General features: G+C 40.5%; 1 protein-coding gene across 1 annotated transcript in view; it reads right to left on the bottom strand.

Annotated features, from left to right (window-relative positions):
* Window positions 1-4214: 4214 nt before the first annotated feature.
* Zc4h2 (zinc finger C4H2-type containing) overlaps window positions 4215-14492 on the bottom strand; it is a 53908-nt gene continuing 43630 nt past the window's right edge. Inside the window, exons 4-5 of the mRNA XM_020157555.2 lie at window positions 13337-13499; window positions 4215-12261 (exon numbers count right to left, since the gene is read on the bottom strand). Of these exons, the coding sequence (XP_020013144.1) occupies window positions 12148-12261; window positions 13337-13499 (277 nt within the window). The 3' untranslated portion in view covers window positions 4215-12147. The remainder of the gene's footprint in view (window positions 12262-13336; window positions 13500-14492) is intronic.

Raw genomic sequence — 14492 nt, 5'->3', positions numbered from 1 at the left:
TTAAGAATTGTTATTTCCTCTTTAAGGATTGTTGTCTTTATTAATATGAAGTGACCATTTTCATTTCTTCTAATTTTGGTCTGAAGTCTGTTTTGTCAGATATATACTCCTGTTTGCTTTTGGGCTTATATTTTTGGATTATATTTTTCTGTCTTTTCAGTTTAAGCCTGTGTTTGTCTTTGCCAGTGAGGTACATTTTTGTATACAACAATTGAGTCTTGTTTTATAATCCAATCTTCTAGCTTGTGTTAATTGGAGAATTGAGACCATAAACATTCAGAGCTATTATTGAAAGGTATGTACTAATTTCTGTTATTTTGTTACTTCACAATATTTGATTCTTTCCTAATCCTCATTTGCTTATCTAGTAAGATTTATTCTTTCCTGCACAAGCCCAATCCCCAGCACCAGAGAGAAGAAAACTTACTGGATTCTCTTATAGCTTCTATTGTACAGGTGGGTGCTATATGTGGGCTAATGGTAGGGCTGGGCAAGGTTTAGCTGTTAGCTTGAGGGCTGCTTTTGCTTTAGATGTTTCCCGTCTTCTGCACTGTGAGTCACTGTGGACTGCAGGGAGTTTTGTATCCTGTAGGCCAGGCAGGTTACTGCTTGCTGCACAGGCCTCTTAGTTTTTGCCCTTATAAGCCCCAAGCATCCAGGCCTAGTAGTCCCTTGAATGTATAAGTGTGGGAGAAGCAAACAGAGCACTTAGAGTTCTGCACTGGAGGGTGAGAACTGAGGAATTGCACACTTCGGCTGCCAATATCAGTACTTTCAGACACTGTCTAGCAATTAAATACCCTGTGGAAGGTAGGAGGCTAGGGAGATCAAGTGATCTTTGGGATCTAGGTGCAGAGCCTTCAGTCCCACCCTGCAACAAGCCACACAAACCCAGGACACAGATCTCAGAGGTTGGGCAATCTGCCAGCCATGGGCTTACAGCACTATTTCTGCAGTGATCCTCAGTTGTTGAGGTTACTCCTTGTCACAGAGGGTAGGGCCACTGACCACAGCACCCATCAATACCTGAGCTCCATTCAGCTTAAACATCTCTATGGGTCCACATCTGACTGTCCCCCAAGACATTATGGCAAGTGTCCCCACATTCCTTAAGCTGCATTTATTCTGTTTTCAGGTCCCTAGAGTAGCTCACTCTCAAACAATAAGCCCCCTCTCCACATGGAACCTGGCTATAGCTCCCAGATATGTGAAGACCTCCTAGATATGTGAAGCAGAAAAATGTCTTTATTTTCCAAAGCAAGACTGCCATGCAGAAGGAGTCATACTAAATCTCCACACTGGATTTAAGACTTGTGGGGAGTATGGACTTATCCTGCAGCTAGGGCTGCCATTCTGTTATCACCAGGTTTGCCTGACTTACCTTGTGGTTGTGGTTTTTGGCTTCTCCTCTCTCTGGGGAGCTTAAGTTGTAGCTGTGAACTGTTCCCTACTTTTCTTTGTGTCACCCTTCTGTTTCATCATGGTTTTCAGGTGTCCTGTCACCTCTCTGGGGATTCTCAATGCTCTTCTTCTCTTTCTGTCTTTGGAATATATTCTCTCCTTCATTATGCTGATTCTTCTCATTCATGGAATCACATGGAGGAAGCTTCTAATCTTCCATCTTGCCCTGCTCTCTTGTGTGTGCATCTTTTAAGTCAAATAGAATATCCTATCTCCAACCTATACATGCTCTCATTTTTTTTGGACTTGGGGATTTCTCAGTAAATCCTTGCTCCACACAGTAGTCAAGATCTCCCTGGAATCTTCGGTGAGTCATGAACAAGACAGAGGTCCCTGTTATTCAGCAGTAGTGAATCTTTAAGGGTCAGTGTACATTTATTGGGGGTGGAAGTTATTATTGTTTTCTTTCCCAAGATTTAAATGGCTGTGCCTGTTTATTATGGTCATAATGATTGCTGCCCTTTTTCCAGTGATGTAAGACTTTTCACTCTGAGCTATGCATCCTCTTATGTTATATGAACTAGCCTTTGGATTTCCTGGATTTGCTGGTGAAGGAATCTAATGTGTTCTTGAGTGTTCTTGAGATAGAAAGTGGACTTTCATCTTCCCTGTATTCCTTTACTGCACCAGTGATTGCAGCTTTTTATGGTGCTGGTTAAAGTCAAGACTTCTGTTCTGTTCTCCAGTTCTCTATCTCAGTTAACTATGACTTAACACAAGACTAAAACCTGGGGATGTGCTCTGTACAGGCTAGGTTGAGAAGTTGTTAATGGTAGTAAATGAGTCTACATAGATGATGGCAGCTAGAAATAGTTTGTTTCCTTAGTAATTGTTTTCCAGTTTTTTGCAGGGGGTGGCTGATAAAGATGGCCTCTGTAAGGAAACTACCTTCTCTAGAGCTTATGGACTGAATATTGAATAGGTACTATTACTCTGTGGACTCCAATGAGTCTTATAGAAATTTCTGAGAGTGTGCTGCTCAATCAGTTCCTGGCAGACCAGTAGTGGTGTGCTGTGGGATGGGGCAGTAGCAGGGATAAATGTCATCATCAGAGTTGAATGGAGAGTAGCAGCTGGTTATACTCACAAGATTCAGCATTGATGAAGTAAGTAGGCCAAGTTTATTATCAGTAACAAGTTTAGCATCTGATGTTTTCTCTTTCTAAACCCTGACTATTCCTTGGGCTGTGGTTTATAGCCCAGAAATATAGAAAAGAGGACAATGAACAATATTTTCCATTACATCATCATTGCCAAATTCAGCTGTGGCTTTAGGAGGAACCTAAATCTGATGCAAATTTCATTGTGATTGTATCCAAGAGCATTTCTACATTGGAGATTAGATGGTAGCTCCTTGTGGGAGGCTGGATAGGCACTCAGACTTTAGTATCTGATTTTTTAGATTTGAGTTCCCACTATGCAACTTATTGCATGACTGGGCAAGAAACACAATCCCTGGTGCTTTGATTTTCTTTAAAATGAACATAGTAATAGCACATGCCATTTTGGAATGCTGAGAGGGTTAAAAATGAGCATCATATGAAGCTCATAGTTCAGTGCCTTTACTATACTCAATTAAAAAAAACTATTCCATTTTGATTCTTCAGGTATGCCTATATCTCAAATGCATGTGTCACAGAAGGAAATATACTTGAAGACGTCAGGCCAAATGCGAGGCTATCAAAAGTCTTAGCAAGTCACATTTTTAAAAGGATATGGGTCCTTGATAGAGTTGCCTTAGGCAGGAATCACTTCTCTGTGAGTGTCTTCTTGGAAACACATCAGCAGCCATTTGTATCATTGAAGACTCCTTTACTGACTTTTCATTTTGCCCAGGTGTTGCCATGTATAAACATCTGTCTCTTGCTTCTTTTGGAAAAGTATAACTTTCCTGCCTGCTGTGAAGTCATCTCTTCTTCCTTCTGAATGGAATTTACATGCCTCCTACTAGGCAGTGTGATTATGTGGTTAGGACACTGAGGAATGCCTGGAGTCAGTTAGCAGTAGGACCCAGAGACCACTGGCAAAGTTTTAGTGTCGTTGGTGATGCTAGAGTTATGAGATTTCGGCACAAAAAACCAGGACTTCAGAGAGGTGTGGAAGAGAAAGAAGCAGTTATAACAGCCTCTTACTGGATGTGCTGAGCTCTGTGGGAGAGTTTCTTTAATAGATGAACCCTATCACCAGCAGATAGTATCATCTGCCCAAATAGCCGATCAGGGCCAGACTTCAAACTGTTCAGAGCCCCTCAACATGCCATGACATAGAGTAGAAACAACAGGTGACACAGCTGCCTTAACATAACCAGAAAGGGAGAGAGAGAGAGAGAGGAGAGAGAGAGAGAGAGAGAGAGCTCACAGCACACCTGAATCCAAAGGTGCAGTAGGGTAATTAATCACCAACCATTCCAGTTTGCCTGGGATTGAAGATTTTCCCAAGATGTAGGAGTTTCCACTTTAAAACTGGGACAGTCCGGGAAAACAGGAACAACTTGGTCACCCTATGTGAGAGGGCAAAGCTGTCATCCTCTCTCCATTACTCATTTTCTCCCTGGTGCTCTGTCAATTCTACTGGAGTCAGTGAGAGCTATGCTAATTATATAAGAGTCAGATTATAAATTGTCTTGGGAGAAAACCAAGACTTTTGGGCAATGTAGTAATTTTAGCATATAGATATTTTATTTCTTCAATATTTTATTATAAAAATACTATGAAATTACAATGTAATACAATAGGTTTTATAGGTAACTCCCATATGCCCCATGTAAATCCTCCAATTAGCATTTTGTTGGATTCATTTTTATCACTTATCTGTCTTTATATCCATCCATCATCAATCCACCTAAGAGTTGATGAGTTTCAAAATAAGTTGCATACAACAGTACACTCCATCCCTAAATATGGATATTATTAATATTGATAGGTATATTAATGCTACCACTAATACTTATTTTGAGGTAAAATTTGCATACAATTAAATATACAGATCTTAAGTGTTTTATTCCCTGAATTTTGACATATGACTGCATGTAATGTAACCCAAATCATATAAAAATATAGAGCACTAACTCCCTCTGTGCAGGAAAGGGTTAATTTAGCAGATTTGACTGCTATCCATTGACAGGCCTGCTTAGTTGATCCTTGACTAGAATCTAGGAACCTGAATTTGGGGATGGTTCCTCCCATTTCATAATGAGAATGACTCACTGTGCCTAAACTATTTATGCAAATAATATTGTTTACCTTTCATATCTGCTTTCCTTTGGGTAGTATGATGTTTTGGTACATCCTATGCAGAGAATGGCTATATAACAAGCTCCCAATAAAAACTTTCCATTTTAATAAGCTTCCTGGTAGTCAGCATTTCACAGGACTGTCATAGATGACTGCTGGGATAATTAATTGGATCCTATATTGTTCCACTGAGAGGGTTCTTTGGAAGCTTATTCCTGCTTTCCTCTGGACTTTACTGTGTCTTTCCTCTTTAAAAATCACAGCTATGATTATGACTGTATGTTGAGATTTGTCTTACAGGGCTCCCATCAAATCATCTAAACAAAGGGTAGTATCAAGGATTCCCAACACAACCACCACCCAGAAAGTTTCCTTATTCCCCTTCCCTGTTAATCCTCACCCCCAATCCTCCAGAAACAAATGCTGTTCTAATTGCTCTCACCATTGATTAGTTTTGTCTTTCTATAAATAGAATCATACAGTATGTACCCTTGTATCTTGCTGTGTTCACTCAGTATGTTTTTTGAGATTCATTGATTTTTTGCATGTATCAATACTTTGTTCTTTGAATATGCCATATTTCTTTTATTCATTCTTCTATTTGTGAGTACCTGAGCTGTTTCCAGATTGGAGTTTTCATGGAAAATTCATATATAAGATTTTACTAGAAATATGTTTCCATTTCTCTTAAGTATATACCTAGCAGCAAATATATACTACAGTGATATATACTACTGGGTCATAGTGCTGGGTCAAAGTGTGGCTGAATATTTCATCTTAAAATAACAGCCAGATCTTTTTCTAAAGTGATCATAATATTTTACATTCACACTAGCAGTGCATGAGAGTATTGGTTGCTCTACATTCTCACCAATATTTGTTGTCATTATCATTATTATTATTATTTGCCAGTACTGAGGTTTGAACTCAAAGCTTTGTGCTTGCTAGGTAGGCACTCTATTGTTGAGCTATGCCTCCAGCTCTTTTTGCACTTGTTATTTGGGTTTAGAGTCTTACTTTTTGCCCTGGCCGACTGAGACTGCAATTCTATTTTTCACTTCCTGCCATCACCGGGATGATAGGCACATGCCACACCTAACTTTTTTCTGTTGATATGAGGTCTCACATACTTTTTTGGTTCTGCTGGCTTGGAACCACAATTCTCCTGATCTCAGCCTCCCACATAAGTTGGAGTGACAGAGAATGCTGCCATGCCCAGCTATTCATTGAGATGGGGTCTCGCTAACTTTTTGCTTGGGCTGGTCTCAAACCACCATCCTCTGATCTTCTGATTCATCCTCTGATGAAGAGTGTGGGTCCAGACAAAGATAGAGAAATTGGCTTTGGCTGGTCCAGAGATCAGATGGAAGGAAGGATGTAGATGTGGGGAAGTGTGATTCATACATCTTTGACTCCCCAAAGTTCAGATGCACAGGAGGTGGGATGCTCTTGACATGTGTCAGGCCTCCAAGAAATGTGGGGAAAATTGTGGGGAGACAAGCTATACGAATACAGAATTTTTAAAAATCACATAAGTTTCTTGATATACAATAAAATATTGGAAGTGAGGAGGCAAAAATTCAGAGTATGAAGAGATGTTGGGATGTGTTGTGTACATATGGCTGGATTACAAAAGTATTACAACACAATTTGCTACAAAAGAGCTTTCAGTAATTAACTTGAACTTGTGCTAGTTCTGCCCTTCCTAAAAAGGCATCTCTTTTCATTTGTTTGTACCAAAACAGCTGGAAAGAAGCCTGAGGTCCAGTGATTGATGGTGCCCCCTCCTACTTCCTTTTGCCTACCTTCCTCTGCACTTTCAGCCTAATTTAGGTGAAAATGGCCTAGCAGTTGATGGGGTGGGGCTATTCAAAAAAGCTTTGCCAGTTTTCACTTTCCTATCTCCAACTGCAATTAGAGACCCCAGTTGGGAGCCAGATGAGAAACTATCAGGAGGAGGGGATCTTGTCGGAAATGTTCTTCTGGAAGGTTGTGTTCAGTTTCAGGGATTCAGTACCTCCCAGTGGAGAATTGTCTAGGTAGTTGGAGATAAAGACTCTGACCTCTGGGAGCTCAGCTCTTACTGGAGAATAAAGGCAGACAATCAAGGAAATCACCAAAAATGTGCATCCCAGATGGGCAAAGACTACACTAGATAGAAAGGCTCCTCTCCCCAGCCCCCACCATGGCTTCTTATTGAAGTGTGACTTTGTCTGTCTCTGTCTTGATTTCCCTTCTCTCTTCATTCACTTGGAGCAAGACAAGACTCACACCCAGACCTCCAAACTCCAAGTCTAAGGAAATGAATGAAATGTTATTGAGGATCTACTTGGTACCAGGTACTCTTTTAGGTACTACTTTTGGAATATATTAGAGTCACACAGACCTAAGGCATTTGACCTCTCCCAACCTCAATTGTCTCTTCTCTAAGTTGATGACATGGAGTACTGCTAGGAAGATTTTTTGAGTTTAGTTATTTATCAAACATTCAATTAATGCTTCGTATGTTCACTTTATAAATGTTAACTCATTTAATCCCTGTAATAATCCAACAAGGTAAATTCTACTGTTATCTCTATTTTTCAGATAGGGACACTAAGGTTTTAGGAAATTAGTGAGTTCAGTGAAGTTTACATAGTTAGTAAATGTTGATGCTGAGATTTGAATCTAGACTATCTGGCTTTCTATCAGTGCTCTTAGCCGCTATACTATGCCACCTCATATGTGGTAAAGTATATGAGAAAACAGTACAGTACCCACCATATTATGGGCATCCAATAAATGATGACCCTCCCCTTCTTCATTTAAAAAAATTTTATTGCAATCCTCACAGTAGGTATTATCTCCACTTTACAAATGAGAAAATGGAAATCAGAAAAGTTTAATAACATGCTCAAGAATATACCACTAGTAAATAGTGGATCTGGGAATTAAACTGGGAAACAACTGGCTCCTGTGTCAGCGTCATTTCCCTGTATCATGCAGTATGGAAACTACTAGTATGAAATGACCTAGACCAGTGGTGGATGGTGCTTGTTAAAGATGGTCTTTGCTCCCTAGTCACAAGCAGAGAATGTGGTGGAAAGAGGGGCTTCCACCTACTCTCCAGGAAGGCCCTGTATGTTTACAACCATTAAACATATTCAATAACTGGTGGTATCAGAGTCTCAGAATCTCATCACTTTTTAGGAAGGACATTATGATTCCCAGCTGCCCATTTCCCTCTGTGAGAGGCCCTACACAGGACCCTTTTGCACATTTAGAATTCTAAGTAAGCCTTCATCATATTCATCATCACCATTGTTGTCATGATCTTTGGCTTCTCAGGAAGCCAATCATCAGTATTATCTTCCTCATAGCTGCCATTTATTAAATGCTTTTCAGATGCTATTCTAGGCACTTAACATGTATTAGCTCATTTAATCCTCACAATAATGTTATGCAGAAAGGACTATTACTATTTCTGCCTCATATGTGAGGAAGTGGAGGCCCAGAAGGGTAAGTAACTAACTCAAGGGCACATGGTCTTGAGTTAACAGCCTTTCCAGAGTTTACCTTGGAAGATGTTGATTATTATGAAGTTGTTACTAGTTGCTATGACAAAGCCGAAGGCATAATAGTAACCAAAGAACTGGATTTTTAAGAGAACTTCTAAAATCAGACCCTTCCCCTGTAAAGTGAACTCCTACCTCCAAAATAAGAGTCAGCAACCTCTGGCACAAAACGTGCATATATTTCATCCCTGCTGTGGGAAGCATGTAAAGAGGGCTACAGACTGGGAGATTCCCAGATTGTAAGGTATAGTCCAGTTGTAACCTTGCTCTCAACTTACCATGTGACCTTATACAAGCAAGTTCTACTCTCTAGGCCTCATCTATAAAATGTGGATGATAATACCTGTTTTATTAACAGTATAGTGTAATTGAGAATGTTGAAGAAGGTGGATTAAGTGTAAAGTATCTTACCAATACAAAGAATAGATACCTTACTTTTCTTACTCTCCTCCTCCTTTTTCTTTCATCCATCCCCTGGGGTTTATCTGCAGCAAAACTTTGGCTGCAGGGTCACATTTAGGCAAAAGGAACACAGTTTAGAGGCAGACAAACTTGGATCTACTCTTTCCAAGTTATTCGTTGGTTATTACTTTTCCACTTTTGAGCCTCAGTTTTATCATCTGCAGAAATGAACACATACAACACCTTCCTCGCAAGGTTATTGTCAGAAAATGTGGTAGATTGCAAATACGGCAGTAATTTCTCCCATTTCTGAAATGTATGCAGCAACTCCCATTAAGAGAAGTCTATTTTCCCACCTCTGAAAATCTAAGCTGATCCTGTGACTTGCTTTGATAGAGTGCTGCAGCAACAGTATTACTATATGTCTTATGGTTTCATACCATACAAGGTCTGGCAACTTTGTTTTTCACCCTCTTTGGAAGCTAGCTACCAGGTGAAAATGTCTGACTGCTATAGAAAGATGCCATATGGAAAAAGAGAGGCTCTGGAGGAGAAAGACTACAAAAAGGTGCTAGGCGCTAGATTTGTTCCAGCCACCTCCAACTGAGGAACCAGATGAAAATACAATCATCTTGGATCCTCCAGCCCCCAGCCAAGCTGACTTGAGGAATACCACATGGAATGCAAATGAACCATTCCCAGCCAGGCCTGCTCAAACTGAAGAATCATAAGTAAATAAATGTTGCTTGTTTTAAGACTGTAAATTTTAGGGCAATTTATTTCACACAAACAGATTAAAAAAAACAGAAAGACTAAATGAGATAGTAATGTCCTACCAAGTGGCTGGCCATGGGTAGGCTCTCAAGACATGATTATTCCTTTCCCAGTCAGAAGGCTTGCCTGGCTGGTGGTGCTCTGAAGTCTTATTACTTTCACTATAACAGAATTAACAGACATCACTTCCACTGTGCTAAGGATGCAGACCAATGATCATCACCTGTATTTTAAAGGGACCCTGTGAGGCCTATACAGATTGTATATCCCCGATTGCACAGCAAGTGACTTCTCTTTGTCCTGAGTGAGCCTGGGCCAAAGCTTGCAGCTGGACAAAACCTCAGTTGATAAGAGTAATGTCAGACAAGTATGAATAGTATTTCTTTTGACAGATCATCCAATATAATAATCCCAGAGACCCAGAGAAGGAAATTAACACTTATTGAGTGCTTATGACTTGCCCACAACAGCCTCTTTAATTTAAATAAGTGCTACTATGTTCCCTATTTTGCAGATGAGGACAATAAGGTACAGAGAAATTCTGGTCAGCCATTAGGCTCCCTGGGAAGCACTAGCAATTAGTGGAGGATAGGAGAGTAATTAGGGAGCTCTTGGGACCAATACTCATGAATGGGAAGGGAAGGCAAGGCAGGGCCAAGCAAGGCAAGGGGACAGGATTGGAAAGAAGACGAACTGTAAGGTAGTCATAATGGCAACCCTAGGACCTTTTATAGGGATCTCTAAAGCTAGGATGCCCCTTCAGAGTTCTTCTCTATTGTATTCCTACAGAGTACTAAGCTTTTCTATCCCTCTATCAATTGGTTAGTAGATACCTAGTTCCTGATTTCAGGTCCAAAGTTATTTAAATCACCTCTATCATCAAGCCATTCCCAAAGGGAGAAATGCTTTAAGAGGGAAAAGAGTGATCATGAAGAAGTAGAAAACATGAGCTCTGGAATCAGACAAATCAGGCTTCAAATCCTGAAACATCCTCTTATTAGCTATTTAATTCTAGACAAGTTATTTAACTTCTCTGTAGCTCAGTTTATCTTTGTTTTAGAAAATTACAATATTTAGTTTTTAGTAAGGCATGGTAACGAAAGCCTCAAATTCCAGCATTAGGGAGGTGGAGGCAGGAAGATCAAGAATTTGAGGCCAGCCTGGGCTATATAATGAGACTCTGTCTCAGAAAAAGAAAAAAATACTTAGCTTATAATGTTGTTTTGAAAATCAAATACAATCACTTGTATAAAGCATCTTGCATAGGTAGCTGGCACAAAGTAGATGCTGAATAAATGGAGTTGTTATGATTACTGGGTAAATTATATGGCTCTGGTGCATGGCTTTCTCACTTACAAGTTGGAGTGAATAAAAGAAAAGGGCTTGGTGTTATATTTTTTGTATTATCCAGTACATAGTAGGCATGCTATTAGCATTTACTCCAATGAACAAATGTTTATTTAAAAGGATTTATACAGACATAACACTCTTACTTTCAAAAGGCAGAGGAGCCTTTGGTATTATGAGCACATACATTGTGGCAACTTAAAACTACAATTAAGGAAAGAAGGAAAAATATCCCTCCTTGCCAGCCAGGGACTGAGATCTAGGACTAAAACCTTTTCAGGTATTCAACCCCCATCTTCATCCCTTAAGTCTAAGAGTGACTTACTAGGAAACCTAGTTTTGGTGGAGAGAGTTGTGGGGCTTGAGGAGCTTGATGCTTTTTCTTTTGGAAAGAAAGGTCATTTTTACAATCCACAGGAAAGGGGTGGCCAGCAGCTTTCCTGAGTTGAGGCTGCCTTATAGAAGACAGATCTAAGAAGGGAGGGGTGAATGGAAAGAAAGCCCTACCCACTTACTTGCGTAAAGTAGCACTCATTTGAATGTAAATCCACTCCTCTCCTCTCAATGATATACAATTGAGCAGGTACCAGAGTAATGATTTTGAACACAAACCAATACCAAAGTCAGCCTGGGGCCCCTCTCAGTCAACTCCTATAGTATAGCTCTCAGCCCTGGCGGTGAGCTAGGTAGGATCTATAGAGCAGGTTTGGCGTCCTAATTTCACTGTGGGGAAAGACCAGAGGTATGGGGAAAGGCCCACAGATTTTAGAATTCCCAGACACACAGTCTGGTGCCTAAAAAGTTTAGTGTATCTGAGAGGTTTGGGTGGGGAGAGCTATAGAATCACATCTAGGCCTCACAAATGAATATAAAAAGGAAAGTTTGTCCAACCTATCTCTGGGCCTTAAGCATAAGGATGGGGGTGGAGGAATAGATGCACACAGCAAGAAGACAGTTGTCCCTTCAGAGCCTAAGGCAAAAGTATAAGGAAGGGAAACATTGGAGCATTTTCCTGAAACAAAGTATGGGCCTTCTCCAGACCTCAGACCCTATAGTTTCTTAGGCTCCAGGCATCAGGCATAGGAGACACAGTCACATCTGGGCCTTCTTCCTTGCTGTCATCTTCAAACAAGGGCAGTGGTTGAAATGTGGGTAGGAGAGAAGGGTCGTTAGACATAGTCATTAGCACCTGAACAACATCTTTTCCTAAACCAGAAATCCCAAGAGTAGAGAGAAATGAGAAAATGAGAGTGGGGTTGTGCTTCCATCACATTAAATAGACTTGGTGCGGGTGGGGAAGGGTTTTCACATCAGGATATCAATCTCTCTGGCCAAGGGAAGGGCTTATGATGAGCCGAGGTTACGTGTTCTCCTCTTCATTCATCCTGCTTCCGCTTGGGCTTTTTGGGGTTCCGGGACCGACTCTTGGCTTTGCAAAGAGGGCATATAGGTGCATTCCGGTGAATTTGCTGGTGACAAGACAGACAGGCCTGGCAGCAGGCATAGGACAAAGTAAGTTAATGGTCATATTCTTCTAGACCATAGCTCAGACTTCTGATCCCCAGGGGCCCAGAAAGCAACTTTGATTTTCCATCAGTAATTAGTAAGGCCATAATAGACATCTGTGTCTGTGTCTTGGAAGCCATAGAAGATGGGAGTGAAAGATATAACTGAAGTCAGAAAGGGATGTTAAAAATGTATGCAAAACTTGGCAATAAGGCTAAATGAGGACTACATGTTTATAGAACATTATACTGGAATATTGTCTCTAAGAGGCTCTCCCTAGGATTGTTTAATTTTTTTGGACAAAGTTCAGTAAACTTTTTTTCTGTAAGAGCCAAAGTAGTAAATATTCTAGACTTTTCACATTATATAGTCTTTGTTGAAATTACTCAACTGTATTTTATGTTAAGATTCAGTACATAAACAAAAAAAGCACACATGTATGCAAGTAAATCCTTAACAAAAGCAGGGAGCAGGTCAGACTTGACCGTGAACTATAGTTTGTTGACCCTGCTCTAGTAGAATGTCTCTTTGACTATTTACTATTGATCGGACTCTGTGGTGTTACACTGATAAGCTGCAAATGGTTTTTGTCCAAATGGACATGCTAATTATTTGTTAGAAGAAAAGGTAACTGGAAAAGTCACAGATTTATTGCCCTGTAGAACACAAGACAATTCTGTACCTGACTTTACAAATTTATTTTAGCATTTCTTTCCTTTCTTAACTATACAAATGTTCTGAGAATCTGTTTTGTAGTCCTGAGGGCTTCCTCATTAATAACACATGCTCACTATATATTTATATAGAAGTGATATTTCCAATTTTTAGAAAGTTATATTTCAGCAGGGCCTGTTAATCTCCCTGCATTCTAATCTATCTGGAAAAGTGAAGCAATGAAACCAGTGGGACCAATATAGCACCCCTTCCTCTGTGTCCCTAGCAAAGGCTATTTAAGGAAGACCCAAAATAAATAAGGTCAAAGCTTCAGACCCAGCATTCCATAGGCCTTCTATGGGAGGATACTATGCTTCCTCCATAGCCCCACTCTAGCTCACTTACCTTCATAGGTGGAGGCTGCTGCCTGAAAGTGGCCGTTTGCCGAGTATCCTGCTTCCTGGCCACTTGGAGTTGTTGGGCAGCAGCAGCTGCAGCAGCCAGGGACTCAGGGATTGGGGGCTCTTGTGGCTCCGTCTGCCATTCTGCTTTCTGCTTCTCAAAATAACTTTGGAGATGAAAGACATTGGCTGGATCATTCTGAAAGCAAGAACCTTGCCCCTCTTAAAGTCTCCATACCAGAGAACCAAAGGTTGGACTATGGCTCTCTCTAGAAATTTACTATACCCTCCCCAGCACAAAGTTTTTTCCCTGGGTAACAAGCCCATTGTTGCTAGGAAATCCTCCTGCTTCTTAACTCTGGCAGACCCAGGTGATCAAGAAATATCAGTGCTAGGAAGGTTCTTAAAAGACATTTAGTCCTATCCTTCATCCCATCTTCATTTGCAGTCTTCCCATTAAGTGTCCCCAGGCCTATGTTTATATACCTCTAAGAATCAGAAGCTCACCACTTTCACATGTAACCTACTTTACCTTTAGGAAACGCTTCCTTCTGTTGGGCTGAACTCTTGTCTCCCTTTAAGGTAAGCCTAGTTCTTAACTGCGGGTCTTGAGATTAAATCCCAAGATAGCCCTGGAGACCATGAAAGCTTAGCCTTTTGTGTTTTCAAACATTGCTGGAAGCTTTTATTTTTAACCCTGAACTGAGATGGGACTGTTTTTTTTTGGAGTAACTGGGGTTTCAACTCAGGGCTTTGTGCTTGCAAAGCAGGCACTCTGTGACTTGAGCCATACCTCCAGTACATTTTGCTTTGGTTATTTTGGAGATGGTGTCTCACAAACTATTTTCCCAGGCTGACCTCAAAGCATGATCTTCCTGATCTCAGTCTCCCAAATAGGTAGGATTACAGGCATGAGGTGCCAGTACCTATCTGAGAGGAGACCATTTATAAGTCATAGGTAAATTCTTATACTGTCAAAGTCAGAAAGAATTTTAAAAGCCATTCTAAAAGTAATTCCAGTCTAATCATACTTCTTCTGGTGTGATAGCCTAGCACAGAGACTTGCCTAAGGTCACAGAATGACTCAGCCACTGACAGACCTAAGGACTAAGTACTTGGACTCTCAGGCCAGGCTTTGTGTGTGTGTGTGTATTGAATGA

The sequence above is a fragment of the Castor canadensis genome, chromosome X (assembly GCF_047511655.1).
Source record: "Castor canadensis chromosome X, mCasCan1.hap1v2, whole genome shotgun sequence".
Lineage (NCBI taxonomy): Eukaryota > Metazoa > Chordata > Mammalia > Rodentia > Castoridae > Castor > Castor canadensis.
The sequence above is the reverse complement of the archived record's forward strand: the minus strand, read 5'-3'. Positions and strand labels throughout refer to the sequence as shown.